Consider the following 16,348-nt stretch of genomic DNA (forward strand, 5'->3'; position numbering starts at 1 on the left):
AGCATCTCAACCTGATTTACAGGTGGTGAGCTGCAAGGAGACTTGTATTGATCCACTATGTGATGTCACGCAGCACGCATGTCACTCAAAATGGTCTTGGCAAGCAATTATACCTCTCTGTGATTGCGGCTACGATGGCTACAATTTTTGTGGAAGGTGTTGCAGAGTTCAGGAACACGAATAGTAGAGATGCGCCCCTGAACACTAGGAGGGATAAGGAAGGCGTTCGTTCTCAGGAACTGCTGCTAGGTAAGTAATAAGTGACTAAGTGCAACATGGATGGCATGGGTTGGACAAAGTTGTTCTCGAACGTGACCTGGGATGGCGCAATCGCAATCGAATGCAATGGGGTCCGCAGGCGCAGGTATTGCTGGCATTGATTGCTGAGTGTTGAAAATGACGCCATCGCACGGTCGCGTTAGCTCATCCCGATTGGGGAGATTGGCGGCCAGGATGGCGACATTGGCGACGGCCTTAACCTCATCGCCGGTACTCGGTGCAGTCTGGAGAAGAGGGCGCCTTTTTACTGGGAAGGGAAAGGTACGGACAGGTACCGGCAGCAGTCCCCGCTGGACTCTGGGGAGGCGAGAAACAGAGAGGACCTTATGTAGAAATGAAATTTGACGATGTCGCAAGCTTGTGCTGAAAAATCAAGGTTGCAGACGGATCCAGCGGAAGATTGAAGTTTTTTCTTTTTCTTCTTGTTGTCTACCACTAGTGGTTTCGCAGCCCAGGCCCAGCCCAGACTGAATCATTCGAGACCCAGTTGATGACGAGAGAAAGGTGCAAGGCCAAACGGCGATGGTCTAATCGCCGATTCGGTCTTAGCAAAACGGATTGATTTTTTTTCTTTTTCTTTTTCTTTTTCTTTTCTTGGAAGAAGAGAATGCGCAGGTGACCCTTCAACGTTTTGGCGGCGACATTTGACTGGTTCAATATTGGGAAGAGTGACTGATGGAAATTCGTGGTTGGCGGGTGTGTGGTGTGTGCTGCTTGCATGATTTGCTGACAACGCATCCTGTTATGTAAGCTTTTGGTGATGACTGTGCACCTTGAGAAATTGTCCGTTACGGCGTTTGGGACTTTGGTTTAGTTCTTTGCGTAAGGTATTCTGAATTGAATCGGCGATGGGATGCACCGGATATCTGATTGATTGAAGAAAGAGCCAGTCAACTCACGGTGTTTACTGCATAGTATAGTTGGAGACATACACCATAGAAAGTACTCCTTCGTCTCTGTACCTCTCTCTGCTGGCTGTTTGTGTGAGAGGTGAGAGAGGAATGGCAGTCGGTCCAGCCTTACGGTGTGGCTCCCCCGCAATCTCAGCAGCAGCGCAGTCGGCTATCGGTGACGGTGCAGCGAGACCCGTCCGTAGCCGTGTGGCCGTCTCCCACGACGGCAGCGACAACCGTTAGCCTCGTCCGGCGCGCGCTGTCACTGGCCGGCGGACTCGCTTAGCGGTCACCTCATCGCTGGGAGTGGGGCTGGACCCCTGGAGCACCGCTGGGAACCGCTGTGGCAGAAGTGGAACATCTGGGGGGCTCACACCAATTGACCCGGCGATGTCGCCATTTTCGCCCCAAAGCACCTCTATCACGCCTCTCGAGTCTCCCCTACGCAGTACGCAGTACAGAGTACCTTACCACAGGCAGGTACGTCCCAGTCAGTCACTGCCCGGAGCACGCCCGCACCGCAATCGACGTCGGCCTCGCTGCGACCGTCTTTTCCTCTGTCTCCTCCCTCACCTACCCAAGTACCTACCTTGCTTGCGCCGTCCACCGTCTAAGACGACCACGATAAAACTACTCGACCTCCCTTCCCTCTCCTCCGACCGCGATCCAAGACAGGCTTCGATCACGACACCAAGCCAAGCGACGACGACACCAGCGCGCTGCCACCTCGATACTTTCCTCTTTGTTTCTCGCCGTCTTCACCGGTCCCCATTACCTTACACACACAAGCACATACACCCCCTTCGGCTGAACCTTGTCGTCTGTCCATCCACCAGCAGCCTCGACGATCCGCATTCATACCTCTCGCCTGCTGCTTCCATCCAACCTTGGCTTGCGCTGCTGCTCGACCATTTACCCTGCCGACCGCAAAAAGGCAACCCAAACAACAGAACCAAGGCCACAGAAGTCGAAGAAGCAAAACCGTCCCATCTTTCCGCCCCCCGTCTCGACGAATCACCAGGGGCTCAACCTCCTGCCAGACCTGCTCTGCGCCTCGCCGTGCGTCTCCTCAACGTGCCCAACTCAGGCGCTACACCACAAAACACCACCACAGACGTCCGCGCGCGAACTCGACAACGAGCGCTTGAATTGCGTGCCCTTGCCAGCTCCCCTGCTTCCACCAGTCGGGCGCCGTTCCTGTGGATCATCCGGGGCTCCCTCCTTTGGAAGCTGCCAACATATCCAGCACACCAAGCCATACTATAAACAGCACTGCGAATCTCCTTTCCCCTGGCTCGCACGCCATCGCCAGGTCCTCTCGCCTCACCCTCACCCAAAACACCTGCCAACAACCCAGAAACAATAGAGTGTCACCCTGTGTCACTGCACACACACGCATACGCTTGCGTCCGTCTCGTCGCTGCGTGCTCTCGCTGCCCCTCGACCTTAGGGGGCACTGCTGGCCCTGTTCCCTCGACCTTGGCGACATTTCGCTGGGTTCCAGAGGACAAGCACCAGCCGGATGATTTGATACCACTTCCCCGGTCGCCTGTGCTGCTCGTTTCCTCTGTTTTCCACTGCCCGCTCTGAAACCTATTGCGGCCATGGACCTCGCAAGCACGTCAACCGTCCCGGATCCCCGGAGTCTGAACCTAGATCTGGGCTTGAGCCATTCGTCGTCCAGTCACCGCCATGACGAGCTCGCTGCCTCCAAGTCTCCTGCCATCCCTTCTCCCAGCTACTTCAAAACCACGCCGACTTTCACCGCCCTCGACGACGCCGGCTTCAACTCCGACTCCAACTCTACACCTGCTTCCAATCCCACCACCACCGTCGCCAACAATGTGACTACGAACCAACAGCCTTCCAAAGACAACTGCGACAGACGGAGACCAGACGAGGGAGAAGCCTCGCGATTTCCAGCAAATATGCCTACCCAGCTGGTCGGCCAGACTGTGACTCCCTTCCTCAGAGAACATATCCCTGGCATCTACGCTCCCATCGGCAAGCCCGACGTACAGACCGAGGACAACACCCTCAACCAGAAGCGAGACCCCAGCAGCAAGTTCTGCTATCGTCACCGGCCCGACGCAAAGTGTCGTCGCGCCGCCGACGAGTCCAAAATGGTCTTGATCCAAAGTGTAAGCCAAGCCAGTCTGGATGCACACAGGCACTATCGTCTCCGTGCTGACACTTGCGCACAGGAACTCGATAAGCTCCCCTCCGCCGACCAACAAGCCATCACCCACGTGTGGTCCCTCTTCTCTGCCGCCCCTGCCAAGCACCGCGACCTCATGCTCCAGGGTATCATCACCCAGTGCTGCTTCCCCCAGCTATCCACCGTCTCCCGCGAAGTCCACGAGCAGCTCAAGATCGACTTCATGGCTGCACTCCCGACCGAAATATCCTACAAGGTCCTCGGCTACCTCGACACCGCCTCTCTCTGCAAGGCTGCACAGGTCAGCAGGAGGTGGCGCGACCTCGCCGACGACGACGTCGTATGGCACCGCATGTGCGAACAGCACATCGACCGCAAGTGTACCAAGTGTGGGTTCGGTCTGCCCCTCCTCGAGCGCAAGAGGCTGCGAGACTGGAACAAGCAGAAGGAGCTTGCCCGGAGCCAAAGGGCCGAGGAGCCCGCCCGGGAGCCAGAGCCAGCGCCGGAACCTGAGCCGGAGGCCGCCGCCCCTGCGCCGTCCCCCAATGCCAACAAGAAGCGTGAGCTCGTTGTCTTGGACGACAGCAGGAAACGCGCCTGCCGTGAGGTTGGCGAGCCCGGTGCACCCAAGGCCCAGACCGAGCGGGAGAAGGACCGCCTCATTCGACCGTGGAAGAGCGTCTATCGCGACCGCTTCAAGGTCGGATATAATTGGAAGTATGGCCGATGCCACATCAAGACCTTCAAGGGCCATGACAACGGTGTGACCTGTCTCCAGTTTGACGACGAGATCCTCGCCACTGGTTCATATGACGCCAAGGTCAAGATTTGGGACATTGTGACAGGGGAGGAGATCCGCACCTTGACCGGTCATACCATGGGCATTCGTACGCTCAAATTTGTTGGCAACTTGCTCTTCAGCGGCAGCTTGGACCACACGATAAAGGTCTGGAACTGGCAGACTGGCGAGTGCCTCAACACTCTCCAAGGCCACAGCGAAGGCGTCATTTCCGTCGACTATGATGGCAAGCACATTGCGTCCGGATCGATTGACAAGTCGGTCAAGATTTTCAACCTTCACAACAGGGAAACATTCTGCTTGCGCGGACACGAGGACTGGGTCAACCATGTGCGACTTGACCCCAGTTCGCAAACGGTGTTCTCGGCTTCGGACGATTGCACCGTCCGACTTTGGGATCTGCGAAACAAAACGTGCATCAAGGTCTTTGAAGGCCACATGGGCCAGGTCCAGCAAGTCTTGCTGATGCCGGAGGATTTTGAACCGGACGAGGAGATGCTAGCGGCCGACATTGCCGACAACTCCTCCGTCCACAGCGGCCGTAGCACCACCCCCTCGGCCTCGGCGAATGCCTCAGCGAACGTGGCGTCAATCCTCGGCTCCTCTTTCGGAGACTCGGGCTCGGCGGACGATGACCGGACGGCGTTCGGCTGCGCTTTCGCGTCGGACCCCACCCGGCCCCTCCCGCCCCGCTACATGATCACGGCCGGCCTGGACAACACCGTCAAGGTGTGGAACACCGTCACAGGCAAGTGTCTCCGCACCATGTTTGGTCACGTGGAAGGGATCTGGGGTCTCGTCGGCGACACCCTCCGCGTGGTCACCGGCGCCAACGACTCAATGGTCAAGGTCTGGGAGCCCAAGAGCGGCAAGTGCGAGCGCACCTTCACCGGCCACTCGGGTCCTGTGACCTGCGTCGGTCTCAGCGACAGCCGAATGGCCAGTGGAAGTGAAGATGGCGAAGTTCGCCTATACAGTTTCGAAGCAGACGGTCCCCTCGAAGAGTGCGGCACCCCTGCGTGAAAAGAGCGATTGTAATTTTTGGAGTTTCTTCTTTTATATTGGGGGGTTCTGGCAGGTGTCTGGCGAAACGATTCCCAAACGGCGATTTACGAGAGATGGACTTTGTTGCACGACAGAAGAAAATGCCTTTGGCAACTTGTCTCTTTACGTTCAGATTATTTTAGAAAAGTCCTCGAGGACTCTGGGCAGGGTATGGAAAGGGAAATCTCACAAGGTGAGGGAAATCTCACAAGGTGGGCGGCGTTCATGGGCTGCTTTTTTATGGGAATTTTCTGTCCATTACAAAAAAGGGACCAGGATGGGAAAAAGGTAGTGGCAGCAATCCAGAGTACAGGATATATCAAGAGGCCCGATTTAATCTACTACAGAATTTACGACTCGTACCATGCTTTCACGTGCTCGTGCTTTTTTGGTTGGTGTCTCACGTTGGATCTAACGACTGGCCAGCCTCATTTTATCTAGCACGAAGGACTTTCATCTGATACCGGCGCGTCGTGGCAAAATTAGCAGCGGCGGGAACTTGGAAGCAGCTGTTTGAGTACATAGTAGAGGGAGGGAGGGAGTCAGGACGGGAGCAAGACCAGGTTCAGGCTGGTTTCCTCCCGCCCGTCCCTCCATCAGCTGATGACTGGGCCAAGAAGGCCATGAGGCGGTGCCTGACGAGACCACTGGATTGGCTCCGAAAGCGGCATAGTGTGTGATGTCTGCTGCTGGTGTCTGTTGGACTGGCTGGGGAAGAGGAAGAAGACGTGAAGAAGAGGTGAAGATGGTGATCCAGGCCAGGACCAGCCTCCGAACCTCGGCATTTCTGACGAATGGCCCTTCCACTCGGCCCAGCGCCGGAAGTGCCCGGTATCCACAATCTTGTCAGGTAGGTTCACATTCCATTGCGGACGAGTACGTACCGCATGTCTCCCCCGCAAAATCACAAGCTCGGCTTGGAGTCGGTAATGTGAAGGCTGCAGTGGCCCGCGGAGGTTTCTGCCGTAGCATGCCGCGCGCTGGAACGGGGCAACGACTTTCGCATTTGGCGCTACGTCACTCTTCTTTGCGCAGAATCACAGGCCGACGACTGACTGACTGACAGAGTACCGTGTCAGACAATTGATAGTTGGACCAAGGTATCCTCAGCTCTCTCTCCTCAGCATTGCTTTGCTTTGTCCATGCCTCTCTTCCGAAGCCAGCACTGACAGTGTGCACGCAGCTCCGGTCGTCCAGTGCCGCTGTTGATGATTCCGGCAACCAATTGGTCTTCTCCAACAGAAGAATCGAGAGCCAGGGGGGTGTTTTGGAAGGGGGGAAAACATTTCAATGACTGAAGAAGGATGATCCAAGATGCCTTTTCCCCATGGTCCCTCTCTTCGAGTCCTTTCCACACGGTTGCATCCCATCCCTCCAACCCCCGTCTGCCCAGTCACAGCCTCCGTTCCGCCGAATCGGGTTGGGCGCGCTCATCATCTTGTCGCAACCCACGCGTGCGCAAGTGCGCTAGTAGCCAGACGTCTGAAGATTCGATGGTTTGAGCCACTCAGACATCGGCCCCGTGCTTGTCTCTTCCATTCTGCACTTGTTCTTCCTACCACTACTGCGTGGAAGACAAGGAAGCGTCCGTGTCTACTCTGCTCTGCTCTGCACTTCTTTCTGTTCCTATTCATCCATCCACACACGCCCTGGTGCCCCGGTCTGCCGATGCCCCTGGCGCTGGGCCGTCTAGTGTCTGGCCTCGTCGTTGTGCCGCGGGTGAAGGGGGGCGGAACTGAGGGACACCTTCTCCTCATATGCTTTTTCGTCTGCTCCCCTCATGCTCGGGAAGGTTGTGTCTAGGTACACATCCAGAGTCACACATACGTACGCACACCTGGGTACCGTCTGAAGTCGGGGAACCTCGAGTCATCTGCATATGTCTGCTTGTCCCGGGGCTGATTTTCTATTCTGGCTTGTGCCTTGACCCCTCGTCACTGTGAACCACCACCCCCCTCGTCCCCTCCAACACACGCCTAGTACGCCACCTTTATATCTTCTGCCGTGGCTTTCATCACCGGCGCCGAGGATGTTTGCTTTGTACGTCCGTCCCTGACTTGACTTGACGACTTGTTCCGAATCTTCTTCTTCTCGTCCCGGCTCCTTCCCAAGCTTCTTTCCTTGCTCTTTCCCGTGTGTCCCGCTCTTGTATGACTACTTCCTCTTGATACCTCCTTCTCTACCTACCCGCGCAGCATCGTCATTGTTCTTGCCATTGAACAGAAAAGAAGAAAGCGTGACTCTTGCTTTGTTCTTTATAGACACTTGGCGCGAGCCTCCTGCTGCCTACCTTTCCTGTCATCTCGTTTGCGCATATCTCTATTTCTTCGTGAATCATGGCCTCCAAGGTCAAGCAAGATGGCAAGACGACGTCGGCTGCCACGAACCTCATTGGTATGTCCCACAACCCGCAATTCCGTTATGGGACGACCGCGACTAACGCGATGGTATAGCTGGCGGTGGTGCCGGCATGATGGAGGCGTTGGTCTGCCACCCACTCGGTAAGTTCTCCCCCCTCGGCGCAAACCTCACAACGGGTGACAGACATCTTGACTGACACGTGCGACACAATCAGACACGATCAAGGTCCGAATGCAGCTGTCGCGGCGCGCAAGGCAGCCCGGAGCGCCCAAGCGCGGCTTCATCCGCACCGGAGTCGAGATCGTCAAGAAGGAGACGCCGCTGGGTCTGTACAAGGGTCTCGGCGCCGTGCTGACGGGCATCGTGCCCAAGATGGCCATCCGGTTCACGAGTTTCGAGGGTTACAAGCAGATGCTGGCGGACAAGAAGACGGGGATCGTCAGCGGACAGGCGACTTTCCTGGGTAGGTCTCTCCAACACTCCCCCAATCTTGACCCGCAGAGAGAGAACGTTTTTCATTGACCAGAGAGACAGCTGGCCTCGCCGCGGGAGTGACGGAAGCTGTCGCCGTCGTGACGCCGATGGAGGTCATCAAGATCCGTCTGCAGGCGCAGCACCACTCCATGGCGGACCCCCTCGACATCCCAAAGTACCGCAACGCGGCGCACGCGCTGTACACTGTCGTCAAGGAGGAGGGTTTCGGCGCGCTGTACCGGGGCGTGTCGCTGACGGCGCTGCGGCAGGGTAGCAACCAGGCCGTCAACTTCACGGCCTACTCGTACTTCAAGGAGGCGCTCAAGGACTACCAGCCGCAGTACGCGGGGGGAAACCTGCCGAGCTGGCAGACGACGGTGATCGGCCTCGTCAGCGGTGCCATGGGCCCGTTGAGCAATGCGCCGATCGACACCATCAAGACGAGGTTGCAAAAGACGCCTGCCGAGTTCGGAACGAGCGCGTGGAGTCGCATTGCCAAGATCTCGAGTGATATGTTCAAGTGAGTGTTGTCTTCTCGCATTGTTCCTGAGAGCCTGCAGAGTACTAACAAAGTGTGTGCGTCCGCAGGCAAGAGGGCATGCACGCCTTTTACAAGGGTATCACGCCTCGCATCATGCGTGTTGCGCCGGGACAGGCCGTGACGTTTACCGTCTACGAGTACCTCAAGGAAAAGCTGGAGAGAAGCAACGTGTCCTTCACTGGAGGCAAATACGAAGAGTAGATGCACAGGGTCAAGGGGAACTGCTTTTCAGGTGGCTGTCTGTTGATGCAAGATACCAGTTTTTAATCTGCACGTCGAAAGCAAGAGGTGGGGAGGAGGCATGGTTGCACGCGAAGAGGAAGCAGATGCCGCAAGTTGTAGATATGCCGAACATACTTAGAAAGTATTGCATTGCGAATCAATTCTGTCTATCATCAGCCCGATCTACAGGCTCGGGACCCAACGCCTTTGCATTGCATGCGCTCGACCTTTTTTCTTGCTTCTCCCGCTTTACCCGCCTGCAGCCCTACACCGTCATATTTACCTTCCGGGACGCTTGGGTCTGCTGAAGCCTTGTCTGGCCGTCACCTTGGGATGCAGCTCGGCCAGGACCGAGTCTTCGGTGACCTCGCTGGGCTCCTCGACCTCGAGCTTCTTGTCCAGGGTCAGGCCGGCCTCGCCGGTCGCGATCTCGAGCACGGCGCGCTTCATGAGCGGGTACAGCATGCGGTTCTTGATGGCCTTGTTGCCGGGAGTGACGGGGCAGGTGTAGATGAAGAGCAGGGGGCTCGACTCGGCGCCGTTGTGGGTGTGGGTGAAGCGGTAAAAGGTGAAGCGAGGCTCGGTGGAGGAGATGGTTTGGGTGAGCTCGGTAATGCTGGAGGGGCTTTCGGAAGAAGGGACGAGCTCGACGGATTCCTTTTCGGGGTTGATTTTCTGTAGATGCAAGTCAGCCGTTGGTCCGCTAAGAGGTAGGTGGGTGGAGAGTTGGTTACGCACCAGCATGACCAGCACACGACCACCGTTCAGGTCCTTCATGGCAGCGAGAGCGTCCTCGGCGATGGGCATGGCGAGAGTCTTGCTAAGATGGATCTCACGGGTTCCCGTGCCGGTGCTCGCCTCGGCCTCAGCCTGCTTGACTGCACCGAGACTGCGCTCCTCCTCGGTCAGAGGGGCCTCAAGCTCGGTGTGGGCATCGTGCTTGACGAAGCCCTGGGCAGAAAGCTCTTCTGGGGTGGTGGCGAAGATGGACTCGCGGAAGTGCTCGGAGCCCAGCTTACGGACAAGAGTCAGGCGGGTGGAGGCGAAGAGCATCTTCTGGCGGACCTTGGCGGAGTCGGGGACATATGTGACGGCCGTCAGGCGGGGAGCGGTATCATAGCGGCGGAGGAGGGCATAGAGGGCTTCGTTGGGCTTGAGGTGCGGCTGGAGGGCGGACAGGTTGTCGTCGAACGAGTCGGAGGACTTGGGGAGGAACTGGACGGGAGCGAGGGTCTCGCTGTCGATGGTGACGAGAAGGCCGAAGTGTTTGTCGCTCCCGAGGAGAGTGTTGAACTGGGAGACAAGCTCCTGGGAGGCTGATGTGAGTGTTAGCCGTGGGGTTTAGAACCTCGAGCGAGGGAATTGAGGATATTCGCGATCTGGCGGTGGACAGCGACGGGGGCGGGACAAGGACAGCAGCGGGACGGAACGTACCAGAAATGCCAGACTGCATGCTTGGCGGTTTCGAGGGGTCGCTCTAGGTGTTGCGGTTCGTTTCTCTAGGACGCAGGTTGAAGCTAAGGCGACAAGGACGGGATATATATATACACACAACTCCCTCGGCGACGATTGAGGGCGGCAGCGGCGGTGTTGAGTTGTGAAGCTGGAGATGCGGCCGCTACGTCAGCTGTTGGGTGGATTCCAGGATGGGGCTCCAATGGTTTACAATGGAGGGGTAGGAGCACTTTAGTGGTCGCTGCGGGTACCTGGACACCGCGCCTGGAGCTGCCAGCGGAGGAGGGGGCGGGCTTCCGCCATTGACTCGGGTTATGTAAGCCACCTCACCTATCCTTACCCATGGGTTCTGCCTGGTAACCGCTATCACTTTCTTCACGACCACGGTATCATCTGCTGCGAATAGCTTCATTCTGATCAAGGCGCAAAATATCACTCTGTCTACCTGAGCCACTTCCACGCCGCAAATGCAGCTCCGACAGCAACACCATACGTTCCGACAATCCTGGCTGCCTGAAACCAAGCATTTCTAATAATCTTTGCATTCGACGCTTCGTGCGCTTGTCGGTCATTCGCAAACGGGAACGCCTTGCCCTCAGGCACTTCTTTCCCGACAAAGTCACATAGAGGCTTCCACCCGTCCTTGCCCACCCTGTACACCAGTAGCCTCTCAGGCGCAATGTGAGCCTTGATGCGCTCAGAATGCCGACGGTACACTTCCGGTGTCATGCGGCGGAAGTCTTCCAGGCTCGACGCACCTCCCGAGAAGCCGCGGAGTATCTTCTGCATGGCGAATCCCGCCCGGTTGCCGACGATGGTGCCCAGAATTTTAATCAACATGCTGGTCAAGGGCTGAAAATTAGGCCAGAGGACCTGGCTTTCGAAACTGGGATACCACGTGTCGTAGTCGCGCTCCGTGAGGATGATCTTGGCGTCGGGATACGCATCCGCCAGCTCCACCGCGAAGAAGCACACCAAATCCGTTAACGCGTCGTACACCCCAAACAGCTCGTCCCAGTCTTCTCGAGTGAAGGGCTTCGGCCGAGGTGAGTGGCCCTTGGCGTTGATTTCAGGCCAAGTCGCCATCGCCGCTCGCTCCAGGAAATCCCAGTGGGTCGGCTTGGTGCGGGAGTCGAGGCCATCGTAGACGTGCTTGAAGCCCAGTTCTTCGAGAGCTGTTTTGAGAGAGGTCGTGCCGGTGCGAAGCAGCCCGACGGCAATCACCCTGGGAGGGCCAGCATCGCGCGACCTGTCCTCTGGAGTTGCCATGCTGATCGAGCTTTCTCGGGGCAAAACAGGGAAACTAACAAGAGCTGAGCATGTTCTTCGCGAACAAGAAACCATCTGCAAGCGGTGTGGGTTGCCATGATCATTTAACGTAGCATCGACGCGTCCCGGTCTCTCCGGGCGGTGTACCCACGGCTGAACTCGCGAAATCAGCGCTAGATGCTGATGTACGATAAGCAGAAACTCAATTGGGAGGAGCTGAGCAGCAATTAAATGACCTGTCTTGCCAAGCGGCCAAAGTCCCAATCCTTGTCGTAATTGCTTACCACCATCGTTGCACAACAGTTGAGCTGTGTGCTGCTAATTGGTACCTGACTCAGGTCGCTTGCTGTGGCCGACTCCGCATAAGCAGCTCCCGATACTTCTCCAGGCTCTCTCCGATCATGTTGATAAACGGCCATTGAGTATTGCTTTTGAAGAAGTGCGCCCAGATCCTCAGTACTGCCAGACTGAGAGACGCAGGGTCCCGGTCTACACCCACTTCGGGCTCGTCGTCGTCAAAGTCAACCACGTCGTAGGCTTCCTCCACGATGCAGCGTACCCAATGCAAGATCCTGTCTTCGCTGTCTGCAATCCTGTCAGCAGGTGTCCTCTGACCTTTTCGCAAAGGGGCTTTGCTGCCGGGCGGATAAATACAATGCAGACAATGACGACTTCAGGGATGATATGGATGATAGGAAAAACAGGTACAGCGTAGAACTCCGCTCCAGTAACAGAAGCCCGGGCGGGTAAAAGGACTTACCACTCAACGGCGTCGTGCCCGAGGCCTCCGTCAGGGAAAAGAGCCATTTGCTCAGCAAAACAGCACACTCAAGACCCGAGAGTGAGTGTCTGACGCTCCAGAAGAATGCCTGGCTACGGGCGACACGGTCGACGCCGAGTCTCACGGGAATACTCAGCATATGGGCCGTGTAAAGAAGCGCAGTAATGACTCCGCCACTTCGTTCGACTGCGGGTGATCGATATATGGCCTTGGCAATGCGGATCGGATCTCGAGTTTCGAGCAGTCGGTAAGGACCTAGGTGGAGATAGATCCGAACGTAGGCCAGTCCAAGCAGTGAGCTGGAAGTAAAAGGGATGGGGCCGTTCTCGTTGTTTGGGTCGAGACTCGATTCGGGAGCCTGTTGCCATCCCGCAGTCCACGATCGCAAGCCGCGTCTAGTGAAGGTTAGCGTTGTGTGGTGAATGATTGTAATTGGACTTACTCAAGCTTGTCCACCTCCTCGCTAGGCAATGATGCTGAGTGATCCATCACCGGCAAAGAGAGGTCTCGGACGATGTATATCCTCTGCAACAGACCGTGTAAGAGTATGTAATTGCCCAGTGGGGTGGGGATAGGATCAAGTGGCGCAGTGCCATCAGTGTTTCTCAGCAGAAGCGACAACGCATCCTGGAAAAAGAGCTGCTGTTTATCAGTCTCTCGACGGGCGATCTGCCACTGGACAGCATTCGAGGCCTTCCATTCCTTGGTCGAACAAGGCAGCCGAAGGCCAACCTCATTGCTGCGGAGAACAGGATAAACGTTATACGCAATGCTATGTGTATGCATGAAAGAGAAGGCAATCAGCTTCGCGCGCCGTGCTGACTCTTGCTGGGCCCACGCATGCCAAGCTGCCTGTGGCGTGGTCTGGTCGGCAGGAGGCTGGCGCCCGTCTTCCTCATGGAGGCCTACTTCGCGCAAGACTTGAGCCAGAAGTCCCTGCAAGCCGAATGCCTCTTGCATCAGTGACACCTTGGGTTCCCAAGTCGCATACCCCATGAGTGCAATCAAAGCACGAACAGTCTCTATGGGTTCCCACGGACCCCAATCTCTTGCCAGGATGGGTCGTGATTCGCGCCGTTGAGGCATACTGAGAGACGACCCTGTCTTGTGCCCGAACTTATCAGACTCATGGGCAAGGCGCTCCATCAAGATGGCTTTGCCGGCGTAGAAGAGTCTTTCAGACATGCGGTGCTCGAAGCAGTACTGTGCGCCCACAGCAGCCAGGCCGAGAATGAGTTCGAGCGAATGCTCGAAAATCCGCCATGTTGGCGTGTGAAGGAAAGGCATGTGTGAGTGGAAGCCTTCAAAGTAAGACGTCAGGTAACGGGTTAGTGCATGGCGGGATGGGAACTTGAAGTTTGGGTCAAGAATGTCGCGGAAGCTCTCAATGGATGCATTGAGACGAGAACGCTGCTCGTCCGAGATGCGATATGGCTGAGACTCATTGTCTACGGAGCGAGGAACTGAATCATGTGTGAGAGAAGTCCACGCCTGCATTATTCACAACTTCATTTACTTACTGGCGTCGGGCAAGTTCTCTGAGATGCGATTCCCTGTTGGAGCCGATGGCAGCCAAGAGCTGAAAGGGGTTCCGGGCCGGGTCCTACTGCGAGGCCCTGGGGTGGCTGTTCCTTCCCTCGAGTCTTTCACCCTTGAGTCTCTCATGCCTGGGTCGACGACATCATTGTCTCTGTCTGGGCCGTGGAAGTAGGGACTCCACTCTGCAGGCAGACCGACGCCATCGAGGAAGTTGGCAAACTCTCGGAAGTGGGCGTCAAACCCAACAACATCCTGATTGCCTGGCCGGAGGTTTGTAAGCAACAAAAGCCAAATGAGGGACGCCGTATCTGCAACCAACCATTTTCGTAGAACTGATCCGTTATCAAAGTCTGCTGATACGACGCATCTACGAGGCCACCATTTCTAGGGACGGCCATGGGATACAGATCTGCAGGTTGCGGCGGCGGCGGAGGAGGCGGTTGCGACCAATGATCCACGCTCATGCCCGAGAGAGAGACGGCAGCAGCCAGGTCAGCCTCGACTGGCGGCGCATGGCTATTTTCACCGGAGTCCGGCTCCGAAGGGCCCTCCGGAGACTCGGAGCCGTCCTCATGAAAGGCGATCCGCTGATGGCGGGTCAACAGGTCTCGCCTAGCGAAGGCCGCTCCACAACGGCATATGAAGGGCTTTTCCTTGGTGTCTGACACGCGAGCAGGTCAGCGTCAAGGCACGTGGCAGAGTTCCGGGCATCTGGGTCATGGAGAAGAAGCCAGGAGTGCTAGCTTAGGTGTCGTGATGTGTCAAAATCACGCGAGGACTTGGAGTAGATAGGAAACGGCTGTGGAGGAGATGGGATGACTGACGCGTCCGAACATGGCGCTCCAAGTGCTCGGTGCGCTTGAACGTTCGCCCACAGTGAGGGCACGAACGAGCATCGGGGCCGTGACCGGTTCGTCTCCTTCGCTTGACTGGAGTCGAATGAGGCCTGGGATGGAGAGCCTGCGGCGATTGTGCATGCGGCTGCGGTGGCGGCTGGGTCTGCGTGCCGGGACCGTTGTGGGACAGCATCCTTTCCCACACACACACAGACGCCGTGGTTGGAGGTGATGAGAAAGACAGGGCAAGTTGGAGAGAAGGCTAATTGGGGCATCCCCTTGGCTTATGTTGGAGAAGATTGTTCCCCTTGTGGGTCTTATCGACGACCCCAAGGCGGCCATTATCTTTGGAGAACATGACTCGTATCCATGTCCCCCACGGCGGCTATCTAAGTTCGATGCTCCCTTGGACTGGGCGAATTAACTTGCGCCGTTACCCCTGTGACAATGAATATCCTGCTTTTCTCCGAGGCCGTATCTTGCCCGTTTCCCCGCAATATCCACTCGGTATTTTGAATCGGGTCTTTAGGCCGGTTCACGCTCGGGCGTGTTGGAGTAGTTGGGAAGTGATCATCAGGCCGATGTCGACCTATCTGGTCCATGTAACGATAGGCATAACATAGCAGCTGCTCTCAAAGCATATTGCGTTTTCCTTTACAGTGCTACTGCAACGACCCCGGCCCCAAGCATCATAATGTTCAAGTTTCCCGGAGTCGCATTCATTACGGGCGCTGGTGGAACGGGTAAGTGAGCCCAAGCTCCTCGTCTTCGAGGTTACTTCATCACTGACAATGCGAAGGTATCGGGGCAGCTGTTGCCAGAGGTTTTGCTCGGTCAGGCTGCTCAAGAATCGCCATCACAGACCTGAACAGAAGGTCACTTATTGACACGCGCGATGCGATTCTAGAAATCCACCCCAAAGCGGAGGTGTTGAGTCGGGAAGGTGACATCTCTGACGAGACGTTTGTCAACTCGTTCGTTGGAGACATTGCCAAGGCTTTCTCTCGTATCGATTACTCAGTGAGCTGCGCAGGAATCTTGGGGGCATCACTGAAATCTCACGAGACGTCGACGGCGGCGTTTGATCTCATAAACAGTGTCAACTACAAGGGCAGCTGGCTGGCGTCCCGCGCCGTGCTAAGTCACATGTTGAGACAAAAGCCACTATCTGAGCATCCAGAGCAGCGAGGATCTATTGTAAACATCGCCAGTCAGCTCGGCGTAGTCGCCCGACCAAAAGCTGGTAAGCTCGAGAGTATCACAAGCGCAAGTGAAGATCACTAACGAGACCTCTCGAATAGCCCCATACTGTGCGTCAAAGGCTGCCATCATCAATATGACGAAATCCGACGCCATTGATTACTCGGAAGATGGAATCAGAGTAAACTGTGTCTGTCCGGGTGTAATTGCGACGCCAATGACGACAGCAAACGAGGAGTTGATCCAGAGGCTGAAGCCAGCGGTTGACATTGCGCCCATGAAACGAATGGGGACACCCGAAGAGGTGGCGAACGCAGTCTTATTCTTGTGTTCTAGCCAGGCGTCATTTGTTCAAGGACACGCACTGGTCGTTGATGGCGGCTACACAATCAATTAAATACATTCATCAGAGGTATCCAAAAAGCCACAAATCGAACTGATCTATCTATTACGAGCGTAGTTGTGACAGACTCGTTGCTGGTGTTGCATTCGATTTA

General features: G+C 56.3%; 6 protein-coding genes across 6 annotated transcripts; 3 read left to right on the forward strand and 3 right to left on the reverse strand.

Annotated features, from left to right (window-relative positions):
- Window positions 1-2,776: 2,776 nt before the first annotated feature.
- On the forward strand, window positions 2,777-5,152 carry scon-2 (putative E3 ubiquitin ligase complex SCF subunit scon-2; the record flags this gene model as incomplete). Its single annotated transcript, XM_037322877.1, has 2 exons — window positions 2,777-3,313; window positions 3,377-5,152. 2 exons carry the CDS (start codon window positions 2,777-2,779, stop codon window positions 5,150-5,152), a joined length of 2,313 nt encoding a protein of 770 aa, XP_037178849.1.
- A 2,357-nt stretch (window positions 5,153-7,509) lies between these two features.
- On the forward strand, window positions 7,510-8,750 carry SFC1 (Succinate/fumarate mitochondrial transporter; the record flags this gene model as incomplete). The annotated part of the gene is made up of 5 exons (XM_037322878.1): window positions 7,510-7,567; window positions 7,627-7,674; window positions 7,749-7,997; window positions 8,069-8,528; window positions 8,597-8,750. The coding sequence occupies 5 exons, from the start codon at window positions 7,510-7,512 to the stop codon at window positions 8,748-8,750; spliced, it is 969 nt and encodes a 322-aa protein (XP_037179659.1).
- Window positions 8,751-9,050: 300 nt separating this feature from the next.
- twfA (Twinfilin) lies at window positions 9,051-10,224 on the reverse strand (the record flags this gene model as incomplete). Its single annotated transcript, XM_037322879.1, has 3 exons — window positions 9,051-9,446; window positions 9,510-10,087; window positions 10,206-10,224. The coding sequence occupies 3 exons, from the start codon at window positions 10,222-10,224 to the stop codon at window positions 9,051-9,053; spliced, it is 993 nt and encodes a 330-aa protein (XP_037179658.1).
- Window positions 10,225-10,667: 443 nt separating this feature from the next.
- On the reverse strand, window positions 10,668-11,495 carry CGCA056_v007632 (uncharacterized protein; the record flags this gene model as incomplete). The annotated part of the gene is made up of 1 exon (XM_037322880.1): window positions 10,668-11,495. The coding sequence occupies one exon, from the start codon at window positions 11,493-11,495 to the stop codon at window positions 10,668-10,670; it is 828 nt and encodes a 275-aa protein (XP_037179661.1).
- Window positions 11,496-11,829: 334 nt separating this feature from the next.
- On the reverse strand, window positions 11,830-14,535 carry klf1-3 (Zinc finger protein klf1; the record flags this gene model as incomplete). The annotated part of the gene is made up of 6 exons (XM_037322881.1): window positions 11,830-12,080; window positions 12,256-12,671; window positions 12,719-13,739; window positions 13,797-14,075; window positions 14,135-14,402; window positions 14,482-14,535. 6 exons carry the CDS (start codon window positions 14,533-14,535, stop codon window positions 11,830-11,832), a joined length of 2,289 nt encoding a protein of 762 aa, XP_037179660.1.
- An 810-nt stretch (window positions 14,536-15,345) lies between these two features.
- Window positions 15,346-16,248, forward strand: xecD-1 (2-(R)-hydroxypropyl-CoM dehydrogenase; the record flags this gene model as incomplete). The annotated part of the gene is made up of 3 exons (XM_037322882.1): window positions 15,346-15,394; window positions 15,451-15,894; window positions 15,953-16,248. The coding sequence occupies 3 exons, from the start codon at window positions 15,346-15,348 to the stop codon at window positions 16,246-16,248; spliced, it is 789 nt and encodes a 262-aa protein (XP_037179655.1).
- Between the last annotated feature and the right edge of the window lie 100 nt (window positions 16,249-16,348).

The sequence above is a fragment of the Colletotrichum aenigma genome (genome assembly GCF_013390185.1).
Source record: "Colletotrichum aenigma strain Cg56 chromosome Unknown KSG_Cg56_contig04, whole genome shotgun sequence".
Classification (NCBI taxonomy): domain Eukaryota; kingdom Fungi; phylum Ascomycota; class Sordariomycetes; order Glomerellales; family Glomerellaceae; genus Colletotrichum; species Colletotrichum aenigma.